The 13,632-nt window shown below is 40.5% G+C and overlaps 1 protein-coding gene across 2 annotated transcripts in view; it reads right to left on the bottom strand.

Moving 5' to 3' along the window:
* The window catches only part of LOC117767351 (coronin-1C-A), a 31,383-nt gene that overhangs the window by 15,673 nt on the left and 2,078 nt on the right, over positions 1 to 13,632 (bottom strand). For both annotated transcript variants that reach the window (XM_034594906.1, XM_034594907.1), the window contains exon 2: positions 2,908 to 3,104. In XM_034594906.1, coding sequence (XP_034450797.1) covers positions 2,908 to 3,104 — 197 coding nt within the window. The remainder of the gene's footprint in view (positions 1 to 2,907; positions 3,105 to 13,632) is intronic.

Here is a 13,632-nt window from a genome sequence, read left to right as displayed (position 1 = left end):
AGCACTAACGTGTAACATGCCTTCAACATTAGGCAATAGACTGTTGTGTTAAAGCTGCATGTTAAGACCAAAGATACTGATAGTTCAAAGTGACTCTCACTCAGAAAATAAAGATGCTGATGGCTAAAACAGGATAGAAAGCATATAACATTTAACAATACCATGATTTGATTTAATAAATAAGGAATCTATAGTTTAAGATTTAAATCACAGCAAGCTGTGAATGATTTACTAAGACTTCACTTCTCTTACGCTGAGCGGACAGAGGAATTATAAGGATGTTTTTTTCACTGAATACTTGCTAGCTGCATTCACTCCCACTGCTTCCTTCATATGGAAATCAGGGAATAAATTAGCAGGCATCCAGCTAAGAAAGAGAAAGGGGGAGATTGAAAGCATGAGGGAAGGAACTGACATGTGTTGAGCTGGACATCTGATGCCCTCTCTATAAATCCCTGTGTTCTGACAAGAGGAAGCAACAATACTCGTGGCTGTGCTGAGTCACGGCAGCGTGCCACACAAACCTCAGCCTAGTGAGTCACACAGCTCCACTGGCTGACGACTCTAAATGAGGTGCAGACCTCAGGTCAGGTCAAAGACCCACAACAGCAACCTCTGAACTCCAGAAGATGTTTTTCCATCCATCTCCAGACACATCCAGTTCTGACAAAGTACATTTTCCTGAATATAAGCAGAAGGAGCACAATGCTTTTTTGAGTTTTGAGTTATTGCATCACTACAGCAATTATGGTGCACAGTTGCATATGGTTTAATTGTGAAGGGGGAGGGAGCATCATCACACTTCTGCCTCCCCCAGTCGAAGTGTGGTAATGACAAAGGGCTGTGCTGGGAGTAAGCGTGGGACAAAGGCCCTGAGCAGCTGTCTGCCCACAGAGACCGTGAGCAACACAGCACAGGCAGATGGATAAGCTGGACAGATGCCCTCCCACATTAGGGATGGAAAGGGGTTTGAGGGTGGGGGCGTTTATGGGATGTGTGTCAGAGCAACTAAATTAAATGAGACCCAAGCGATTCAGATTTCAACTGTCCTTCAAATCAAGCAGAATTTTATTCCCAAGGCAAAGCCAAGTCTGTCAGAGGATAAAGTAAAAACAGACACAGTCACAATATAGAAGAAGGAAAAGCACGCCGATTGATTTACACATTGTTAAAACAGTTTCTAAGTAAGCAGGAACATCATAATCTGTTTTAGTCAGTTTATTAGAACTCATCCCAGGCACTGAGAGTAACTCTGTAATAAGAGTCCTCTGCAGTGAAGTCTAGTTCAGACTCGCCCCACTTTCAAGACCTGCATTGCCAGATGAGGCTACACTGAGATTTCCAGATGGACTTTCCTGGTCAGAAAAAGTCATGATGATAAATTCCAAAAATAGCTGTTGAAAGAAAATTGCAAATAGATAAAAGAAAATTAAGATTCCCATTAATTTAACATCTGAAAATAATGTTCATATATGCCATTTGTCCTTTATGCTAGGCTGCAAAATTGGTTTGTGGCAATATATACTGTGGCATTGTCCAAAGTTAGACCGTCTGTACACAGCACACTACAGTTAAAAAATAACGTGGTATTTCCCTTTCGGGTCCAGCTTCCTAATGCGTGGCCTGTAGAAATGAGGAAATCACTATATCTGGAGGATTAGTCTGTGTCACGCCTGCCAGCTCGAATGTGGGAAGATCTAAAATAAAATTAAGGTCTCCTTTAATCGGTCACTTGAGGAAATTGCCCGAGGTTTGATCTGCACATAAAGACCTCAGTCTCACACCACTTCTTAATTCAGTAGTGAAAGTAGACTTTGTTCAGCAGACTCACTGTACTGGAACATAGCCCGCAGAGGGCAGCTCATTCAAACACAGACACAGAGGAGTGTGAAACAAGTCAAGCTCATAGCTCACCTCCAGTACAAGCTCAGTATGAATGAGGTGCTGAGAGGCGTAATCTGTGTGATGACAGGCCGAAGGATCACTCCCCTAAGCCAGAGGCTTCTCCGATGACATGGCAGTGTACTGGTGTACACTAATTACAGGCCCAGGTTGGATCTGTCAACAGTTTTGCAATACTTATGCCACTAACAGTGTCAGGACCTGCCACTTGGCCGTCGCTTGGAGTGACAAACAGAAACAGCAGCAGCCAGCATTTGACAATTATCAACCATAATGGCACCCAGGGGCTCACCGGAGGATGTGCCAGAGTCCTGTGATAGATTCAGTCTGGCCTCTATTGCACCTTAATTAGGCCAATTATGACAGCAGGGGTTAAAACAAAAGGAAGGGACATATTCACAGAGCTAACTTGTTTACAACCCAACACTCTTAAAATGCTGCCCTGCCCTACCCAAGAGCCTTTCTAGTTCAAGTGGAGTGATTCCTTATATGGAGGTTTGAATCAGGCAATCATTCACTCCAGGGCTTTGGAGGAGTTTCTGTTGTACAAATTAGGGTGTGTGAAGGCTCACAGGTAACATCAAGGTAGACTGACATGTAGAGGCAGCAACCCTGCTTGTCAGAGGTAGAGTCTTCAATCCAGTTATTATATGGTGTACACAAAACACAGGAAGTAGGCTTGTTAATGTCTTTTTGAATTTCAATTCTCTCCCCCTTGTATGCGCGGACATTAATATTCATTGAAATGTGATAACTCAGATAGCAGTTTTTCTCTGGGGGGTGGGGGGCATGAAATAATCACTCATTAATCGTAATCGAGGTAAAAGTTTGAAATAATTGTGATATTGATTTAAAGTCATCTCGCCCAGCCCTATCTAGAAGTTGTAAATGCATTCCTGCTTACAGATCCTGTTTCTCTCCATCTGGTTGTCTGATGTGTTCTGTATAAAATACAGTGATTATTCACTGTGGCATTTATTACTACATGATACACAATGAACTCACCTTGTGTAGGGGGAGAACGAGGAAGGCTCCACCACCACTGGCCTCAATGATTATGGCAACAAATTTGGGATTGACTGCACAGAAGGAGCTGTCCCATGTGACCCTTGAAACCCGGATATCATCGTAGCACTGGTCATTTTTCACCGTCTGGCCAAAGACGTGACGGAATTTGCTCGACCGTACGACACGTTTCATATCTGTGGAAGGAACAGAGAATAGGATTAAAACCACAAATAGTCACAAGATAACAGGTATACAGCACGGAAGCCAGCAATATGAACAGACATATGTGTATTTTAGCAACTTGAAAAAACAGTTAACATCTCATCCATACAAAGTAAAGCTGTTGTAACAGAACAAGATCATGTGCTGTTTTTTCCACAACACATTCCCCCTCCAGATGTGTTTGACTCTCACTCTGAGGGTGTTTTGCAACAAACCACTCCTATTTACTACTCCAACAGGTCTCCCTGGGATTTCAAAGAGATATATATATATATAGATATATATATATATATCTATATATATATGAACTAACATATGATTTGATTTCAAATGACTTCAAACTGTTTTTTTCATCTTCCATTGTGCCAAATATAAACATCTGAAATACTAAGATGCTTTATCACTTAGCAACACTTAGATAGAGCCACTTCCAAAGGAAAATAGGACATACCCAATCCAAACAAAAACAGACTTTGTAGCTGGTTCAGCTAAAATCCTCAACAAGACAAGAATCTGCTGGCAGACAGGAGAGCTTTAGAAAACAAGCCCATTCAAAAGCTACAAGTCCCACTACTCTGCTTACAATAACAGAGCACTTCCAAAGATAATGGAAAGCTGGCCAGATAAACGGCCAGAATGAAGGTCCAATCTAACCTACAACATCGAGAAGACTAAAGCTCTTTAGCAGTATTGTGAACCTTCGGAAAAAAAACGTTTTTATTTTATTTTTTGGAATCAGCACATGGTAACAGTTCCCAGACTGAATTTCCAACATGACCAAAGCCCAGCACAGGATGTGAGACATGTTTTGGAGGTGGTTTTCCATTGTGTGTGTGTGTGTGTGTGTGTGTGTGTGTGTGTGTGTGTGTGTGTGTGTGTGTGTGTGTGTGTGTAAAAGAGAGAGGGAGAGAGCATAAGTGCAGCAAGAGAGGCTCATATGGCGTGTTTCCGACAGCACAAGATTGCAAAACAAGCAGGAAGTTCTTCCTGTTGGGATGTGGGCGTGTCCCAGCTAGACATGTCTGTAAAACACGTCAGTCAATACAACCATTTACCTTTTCAGATTTGTAAACCCGGTGGGCTCAAAGACAAATTTCTTCACATTAGATCGAGCAGTTAATGGCACTTAAATGTTAATCTTTCTTAAACCGAGGAGAAGTTACATCAGATTCTGTTAATCCTCCCCTCAATTTATCTGGATCAGAAGGGCATCTGTCTAGGAAACTGACTTTGATTACTGCGGGAAAGGCTGACGCAGACCAAGAGCAGCTGACTGACATCCAATTATAAAATCTCCAGAAATCCTTATAGATATTTTCTAGTTGTGGGAGAGAAAAAAAACACTGGATTCATTTTGAAAGCAAGAAATTGATTCTCACAAAGATTCTTCATTCTTTCATTTCTAAAAAAACAAACAAAATATTGGCATGCCAGAATCAGGCTTTTGTCATTACTGAGAAAACCTTACATAACAATTGGGAAAAGCTGTCAATTCTTACAATACTTACTTAATATTCCTCATTTGATAAATGAATCGAAAAACATGCTTGTTAATGGTGCAAGCAGAAACTGCCGCTGCTGCCTGTTATTGTTGGAGTGCAAGTTTTTAACTCTGTTAACCATGATTCTTTATTTACAGCTGTGAATATTTATATGTGCACAATCATTTTAAGCCTTTACTCTTATTCAACTGGCCTGACATACACAAGGCAGCTGTCACATATGTACTCTATGTGAAAATACCAGCAATTCTAAATGAGGTACTGTTTGTACCATATGTATTAGGCAAGTTCGAGGTTATGTGTCTGCCCTCAGCCACATACTGTATTTTCCTCTGCACAATAAACTGACAATGATGGGCTTGTGTACTATATAAGCTGAGTCAATGGTGAACAGCCCTTGGCTATTTGAATCTACTGATTTATCTGCCAAATGTGTAACTCTGCCGCAGTTGGAAACTCAAAAGATCAAAAATTAGGCATCTTGTGTCTCCTGGTGTGCTGAGGAACTTGAGTCTTCACAGCTTAAGACTCCAGGTCTTTCTACAATAGACCAAATATTTTACAGAACAGATAGATTCGGGGTGATTTTACCTTAAAAAGTTATTTAGTTGCTGATCCAAGATTTATTTGTTTGCTGCTTTGTATGACAAGAAATGCTCAAAGACCAGTGAGGTGACTGTTGAGCTAACCTCCTTAATATAATTTCTTTACCTGATTCAATTAAGCAATTATATGATGAAAACCTTTTAACATGTCATATTGAATTATATGGTATTGGTGCAACTATGGAAAGTTGCTAGCCAATGTCTTTGAATGCTCATCACTGATGCTGACCTCTAGATATCCAGCAAGGTGTTGAATGACTTAGGCATGCTGAATTTCATAGTGAATGTTATGCTTAGTAGAGCCCAAGTCCACTTCATGCTATGAACACTGCATTGGTGTTTGTTTGGCTGCAATCTGTCTCCAAGGCATGCTGCTTAGCAACATCAGGGAAACATCAAACTAGACAAAAAGTACACAATACCAAAGTAAGAAATGCTAACATAATTGGTTAACTTGCAATGCATGTTATAGCTATATAAGGTGTGTTATCACCATAATAGTGTGACTAGCCCTGGCAGAACAATCACTGCATTCTTGAGGTGTGTCAGGGCCTGCAGAAAGATCTCAAGCCCCAGTATTCGCCAGCCCCGCGAACAGCAGGAAATATCAATATGTTACCGTTTTAACAACCAACCACTCTGAGGATAAAAGATCAGGACTAGTTCTACCCCAATAGGCCGAAAAATAATACCGAATTGCGATGTGACCTATGATGTAGTCACAAAAACAAGACATCAGGTCAGGATTTCCGACAAAAGTTGGAAATATACTCAATAGAAATTACTTAACACAAGTAAAGTTGAATTAGTTTTGAACGGAGTGACTAACCATTGTTAGAGCTTTTTGTACAACGTGTAAGAATAGCCGTGCATAAACTAGATTGCCGAAACATGAAACCTTTATGGAGAGGGCTGGGCTGTATCAGCGTACACACTGCAGGTCAGAGCGGACTGGGTGGGGTTGCAGCTGATTATGCAATACTGGGTTTTGGTGAATGAAGGAAAGGAAAAAAGGAAAATTACATCCAAATTCACTTTTGGAAGGAAAGCATTTATTTTTATACTGTATTTATGTGAGCATTATTGCACTTGGACATAAAACTATTGCTGTCATGGACTAGGACTCAAATCAGACTCAAGTATAAATGCCGATAGCTTCAGGCTCAACATAAACCTGAAATCATTTTTAATAACAGATCTGTTAACTCAAACCTTAGAGCTATAAAAGACAAGAGCTGTTTTGAGCCTCCCATACAGAACTTTCTCCATGGTTTCAAACACATCTTACCACCCTGCCTGGGAAAGGTAAATCCTAACCTCCACAATGGTCAAATGCCAAACCAATAACTCCCTTATCCCTCAGGACTCTTACGTAAGAGCATCACTATCCCTTACTCGCACCTGATGAGCCGAGCCTGAAATAAGTAAGCTTCCGAAAATACAGGAGGCAGCAGAAAATGAAGGTGAATGCTTGCCTGTTTACAGGGTTGTAGCCAGGACTCTAACATTATTTTAGGATTTTCCTGTTGAGTTAAATTCTTTTGGTGGATCGAGTTCTATGTGGGTTTATATCCTATATCATCCTGGATAAATCTATGCAGTTGAAAAGCTTGGTCAGAGATTTTGTGGAAACAGACAGGTTTTAAAATACTTTTTTAATAAGAACCATAAGAAAATGATTATTACTTCTGCATGCAACCATATAAACAAGGGCTGTGTGAAGCACTGAAAGGCTGGCACTAGTCCGACAGACTAAACTAAGCACGTCACATACAGACTCACCTTGGGGAAATGCTACACTACTCGGTGGCACTCTCCTGAGATTTACAGCTCACTGATCGAGCTCTAATTCAAGCAAAATGACCGCAAGTATCTGTTGGGCAAATCGGATGAGAGGAAAGCTATGTACCTTATTGCCTCTTCCACCAGTGGAGCTGACTCTGATGTGCAGAGACAGAAGGAGGACCCCACAGCCTGAGGAAATGACAACAGGACGTGGGGCCGGAGTGACACAGTTTTTAGCATCCTTCTCTGTATTCCTTCTATATCCTTCTCTTCACTCACATCTGATTGTTCTGTTGAGGAAATGTGGGTCCTTTGGCAAGCAGAGTGCTGTACCTCACTTTCATTGATTTTTCATCTCCTTGTAATATTACAGAAAGAAGTCTTGTTTTACATTAAAATGTGTTACCTTGCTAAATTTAAGTTCTATACATTTGGTTGTACTTGTGTTTTCTTTGAATCTAAATAACAGACAATTGTACACAGCTACACAACAGTATAAAAAGACAAATGAACAACAGAATTTGGGTCTTTCATCCTTGAGTTTGAACTCTTGTGTTAGGCCATGGAAGGTTTGCCTCTCATTTCTACCTCAGAGTTACAGAACAGATTGCTATCCTCCATTAAATCTCCGGAAAATCTTTTTGCTCTGACATAAGGCTGCAAAAGAGCTACAGAGGAAAAGTAAAAAAATAAATATTATTGAGGGTTCATGTTTGGCCAGTTTGCCAGAATGTAATTCCTAGAACATTTGTTGTTACTGGAAGAACAAATAACTTTTCAGTCACTTGATCCAAGATCCATCTCTTTAACAGAACACTAAGATCAATGAAGCTATTGAAGATGACCGTGTTCCAGGAAAGTCTTTATTTCTCCTTCGTGTTACTGAGTCATCAAAAGTCTTTAAAACTGGGGTATCCACCCTTTGGAAAGCGACTTAATGGCACATCCTCAGAAACGGGAGACATTTAATGCTGCCTATCCCTGCCACGTTCAATTATGTTCACACATTCCAATTACGACATGGAGCCACCCCATTCTGCCAACAGCTATTTGTACTCCAACGGGTTTCTCATTGTCAGGCTTGCACTATATTATTACATATCATTGTCCCACCCTCAAAATAAAGACAATTTACAGAGATGTCAGAAGACAAACCTTGGTCTTCACATCCAAGAGGACTCTGGAAAAGGATGAGATTTACTAAACTGCTTCACTATCAGATCTCCACTATGGCAGATAACCAGTCAAACCCGGATTAGAACCAATTGCCTGTTACAGTTCTGAGAAACTAAAAGAGTCTAGTTAATAGGCACACTAAACAAGTTTGAACATTATTCTTAAATGCAAAGTCTAAAAATAGTCACATTTGTCCCCACTGTGATGTTGAGGGAGCGAAACTATCCCTGATGTTGTGTTTTATAATGTTTTTGATGAGTGAGATGTGACATAACATGAAAATCCCAGCCACAAAGCAGGATGAGCGGATGTACAAGAGGGAGGGGCGGCAGAATTAGAGCCGAAAGCCTCTAAACAGTCTCCAAAGCAGTTCTTTTAGAAAACTGCTATATACTGTGTACCACTACAGTATACTGTGTGTTATGAGTGGCAAAAAGGTTTTAATGATTTTTTTCATCACAACATTTATTCCCGAATCGATATTTATTATTTACACTGGCCTAGTGTAATAACAGCTAGCAGCTAAAGGTTAGTGCCAGGGCTAGCAGGTTAGCCTGTTAGCATCTGCCGGGGAATCGTAGAGCTGTTGGTTGGTTCAACAGGAGCTTTGTCACAGTCATATTGAATAAATCCTCATATTCAATGGTGGATTTATTATAATATATTATTGTATTATCTAACCTAAAGCCCTATAGCCTAAAGACCTGTTAAAAGGTCATACTAATATTTAAGCATGGCTTTAAAACAGATTCAAGGGGTTTGTGGAAATGATGTTGCTGTAATAAAACTCTAAAACATTGACTGATGTGTGATGTGCACTGCTTTTAGGAAAAGGGATTCATTGTAGCCAACTTTTGTGATAGTATAGAATCATATTGCCCCAGCCCTACTGTATGTGCATGAAAGTGTCTATTACTTCTTCATTGGCCCAGTGTGGTTATTCCTGAGGTTGTTAACCTAAAGCGGTATTGACTGTAATGTTTACAGAAAATAGACCTGTCCTTTAAAAACAGGTTGAACTGGTCTAGGCGGTAAAAGCCCACTCGTCATCCCACAGCCTGTTAGTGCAGCCAGAGATAAACACTTCCAACAAGAAATACGTCATCTTGAAGGCTGCAAGAAGAAAGGTAGATATTTTATCTTTCAGTCAGTTACTTTACCATAACCAACTTTGATCAATTTCAGCACTAGAAAATACACTTTGCTGTTATAAGCGCAAAAAACGTTTTGACTGCAAAGCAGAATTTTATTTGTTTTACCTTATTTGTCAAGTTGATCACAATCCGAAATTTGTCTCATCTGGAGCCATTTATCTTTAAAGGTGCAGCCTGAAGCTGAGGTCATTGGCGTGTGTAAAGCCCTCTGCGGGCACACACAATCAGCAAATAAAACAAAGCTCAGCCATGTTTCGCAACAGGTCTTATCTGCTATGCATTTCATTTTGCAAGTCCTTTGTCTGTGCTTTTCATCATTGTTGTTATTGTCGCCGTTTCTGCAATGCTAGCGTCATCTTGGTAGCTACAGCTGGCCATTCATGTAAAATACATCTTTTCAACAGGAGGTAGGCTAATCACTACACTACTGGGGGTATTGTATGTATATATACACACACATACATACAGTGGTTTTGGGCTGCATGCAAAGCTACAATATGCTTATCCACTAACATCAGCCATTTACAGTAATTTCAAGACAGTTCAGCCGTTAATGTAAAAATTCAAGACTCTTGACTTTTGGCACATCTTGAATTGGTTGTAATTTATTCAGGTGTCACTTTCCCAGTGTTGGTGGAGTTAACGTGACTGTCACATGACGCACAGAACTGTCCTTGTCTAAGAATAAACTACAACAATCAACGGTGATGCATGATGACCAATTAATATTCCTTATTCCATGGGCAAGTTAGAATTGTAGTGCTAATGCATATGCAACTAAAATAATTTAAAAAATAATTAGAATACTAATTAAGATGTTGATTACGATGGAAAGGACTGAGGCTTTCAAAGAATTTGCATCAGCTCTACACTATGTCAGATGCTTTAATTGTGTTATTTTAGAGACATAACCGTCGTTGATGGTCACAGACTTTTCTTTCCCACACTTTGCTACCCACGCCACCCCTCGCCCCCACACACCAGCGATGTCGCCTCACTGCTCTCCATACACTGGCTGCCTTTTTGCCTTTTGTCACCAAGACTGCATGAGACGCCACCTAAATCCCCTTCCTGTAACCAAGGCCACGGACCACCATTGTAATCAGATTCCAGCTACATTCCAGTGCATTTTGCAACAATGAGATAAGGTGCAGTTTTTTCACCATTTTCCAACCCCAAGTGATCATGCAGTCTGCGGTCTGCTCAGTTTAAATGCAACTGGAACGCAATACATTATGCACCACTGTACGTGTGGTACTTTGTAGAGGAAATGAGATTTGCAGACATGAGAATAATGTGGCTGAACATCCAGCCTCGTAAAACAGACAATAAATTACTGGCTCCAATCAACAGCATCAATAGCATGTAAGTGTGCCAGGCATTAACATACGAAAAAGTTTCAACACCAAAAGTCAAATGATTAGGTTTTGCCAACTTCAGCATTCCAAAAACAGGGAAAAAACAGACCCCTCAGATTCACATATGGAAACACAAACTTGTCTGAAACTGTCTGTTGAGCGTGAAGCTGAGCATGCCTTGACCTGTGCTTGAGCACTAACCCATTTTTTCAACTTTCTATGCTGCGAGACTTAAGGCGCTAAATCCTAAACTTCTTATCCTGCTTAAAAGTCAAAGTTTAATAGGAGACCACTTTAAAATCCTATAAAATTACTCACAACAGGAAAAGCTTCAGTTTAGAGGATTGTTTGTGTGTAGAGTTACTTTTATATATGCATCCACTCAAATCAAACCTAACATCTGCCTGTTTTTTTTTTCAAGCAGCTTTCCTATCAGACACTGACTAAACACATCTAAAAGAAAAGGACAAAAAAACAAATCTCATTATTAATCATTGACTCTTAAACATTACAGCGTGAGAGTACAAAAGCATGATCCTTCCTCTTCCTGATCAGTTACTTCCCCCTCCCCCAGAGAGCAGAGCACAAACCACTGCTCCATTTCAACAGATGTCAGCTGTGGTGGGAATGACCAGTGGAAGAAATAGTGCATCTGCATGAATCTGCTAGAATTGCTTAGCTATAAAGCTAAAAAAGGGGAGGTTCAAAATAACAGAGGACATCTGAATTTCATGAATGATTGAGAGTTCAAGCAAATCCAGCAAAAGTTTTTTTTCTGGTATCAAAAGATTAACTTCGATCAATCAATAAACACAAAACTTCATAGAGTATACATTCTGCTTGTGGTTTAATAAATGAAGGGAATTGGCTTATTTTTTGAGTCACCTTTTCGTTATTTTATTCAAGAATGTTTTTGATGCCTTTGTCATTTCCTTTTTGTTATTTGTGCATTTTCCCAAAACACTGCGATTAGTCTATTGGTACAGTCAGTGGGTTGTGTCAGTGTGCAAACAATTAGCGGCACAGATTTATACATGTGATCCTCTTCAGCCAACAGGCTGGTACATACTAACAAAAAACAAACAGATAAGCACACTAATATGCTAAGCAGGTGGTTAGATAATGAGATTTTTCTTTCCATGTTTCTTAAAATAAACTCCTGAACGCTATGTGTGTGGGGGTAAATGAACCTGAAGTAAAACCAAAAACTTAAGGAATTTACAAGCTGTAGTTTTTCATTCTGAAGGTTTCTGTCCTGTCAAGTCCTCTTGAAAAAATGCTGTGAGATAACAGCATCTTGTGCAGACAGGACCAAACACAAACTGAGGTATGTCAGACATGTTGAAAGAATGGGATCTATGTTTCCAAATGAAATGCAGAGACCAAGCTATTGACTCCACATAAGGTTGCTTTCCATAGGATGCTGATTATTCCAGCAAAATGATGTGAGAACTACTACTTCTAAACCATTCCAGCACAGCAATGAACAGTGAGATGGCCAGCAGGGAACAGGTGGACTTAACCAGACCTTACTTAACAAAGATTAAATACATTTCATGGATATGCTGGATTATTGGAGGTTCATGATATTCTCGAAATCAATTCAAAATGTTCAAAATGCACTCCACAGTTCACCACAGCCCACATAAGAGTGTCTTGCCACAGCAGATAGGAACCAAGCCCCCGCTCACATCTCATGCTTAGTTTCCCTCTGCTTCCTGACCCACTTCCTCTTTCAGCCCAGGCACAGGAAGGCAGGCTTCTCTCTTCTAAAGACCCTGTAGTGCCGCACAACCAGCAGGGGTTGGTGCGTCTGGAATGGAGAACAAGCCCAAACAGGGTTGTAGTTACGCTGACTGTCAACCCTGGGGCCGTTCCCTCAAGCCTACACCTGCTCTGCAACCCACAGTGAGGAAAATTCCTTCAACCCAAAGTTGATTGCACCATAGGAGCTGAGTAAAGTGGCTCAATACAAGGACTTAATATGTAAATAATCATGCTGCCCTTTTGGCACACCAACCATGCCCATTACAAATCAAACTGCCCTAATGTCATGAGGAGGCAAATGAGCTGGTGGTGGTGTCATACAGACAAAGAGGTCACACAGGGGACTATTTGGATCATCACCCAGTCATTAGTGCTTGACTTGAGACTATTTATGACTGCCAAGTGAGGAGGAAAGCACCATTAAGTCTTCACTGACCTCGCTACAACCGTCAGTTTATGATCAGGTTCCAAGCACAAGGGCTTGTCCAGAATTGTACTGGTATTTGGGAATTGCATTGCCTGTAGCTCCAAGGCCGAAACGAGCCAAATGTTAAAGACGGGGCCAAGTCATCATACTTGAAAGACACAATTGGAATCAGTGAATAATGGAAATAATCTTTGCTATTTATTGCAGCCCTACTTGTGACACTCCCTGTCAAACCACTCACTGAGCAAACCCCATTTTAACTACAACACACGTGGTCCAGTCATGGAAACGCTTTTGCTAAATATTAAGGCAGACCAAAATAATCGGACAACGAAGAGTCTTAAAATAAAGTAACCACATATTGATTTGACAAAGTTAGACAAAAACCGAAACAGCTGTCAACATAAAGCTGCTGGACCCCGGACATGACACTTCTCTGTCTGACCTCATTGACAAGAACTACAGCAACTAATGGAGGTTGAGTTTAATGTCATACCAGCAATTTCCCACATGATGTACACACACAGTCAGACTAATGGGGGACTCAATTATGCATGAAACTGAGCTTCATTTGTGAAGCAGCGATCACGTCTATGCTGCGACCCTTTTTTCTTCCATACCAGTGTGTTAGTGGGTCAAATCCGAACCTAATAACATCAATACTGGGTTTAAATTTAAAAATAATAGGGGGGGGGGGGTTATTGGACACATGAGATCCAGAATGGC

Source organism: Hippoglossus hippoglossus, chromosome 9 (genome assembly GCF_009819705.1).
Source record: "Hippoglossus hippoglossus isolate fHipHip1 chromosome 9, fHipHip1.pri, whole genome shotgun sequence".
Taxonomy (NCBI): domain Eukaryota; kingdom Metazoa; phylum Chordata; class Actinopteri; order Pleuronectiformes; family Pleuronectidae; genus Hippoglossus; species Hippoglossus hippoglossus.
Note: the sequence above shows the minus strand (reverse complement) of the source record. Positions and strands in the feature narration are given on the sequence as shown.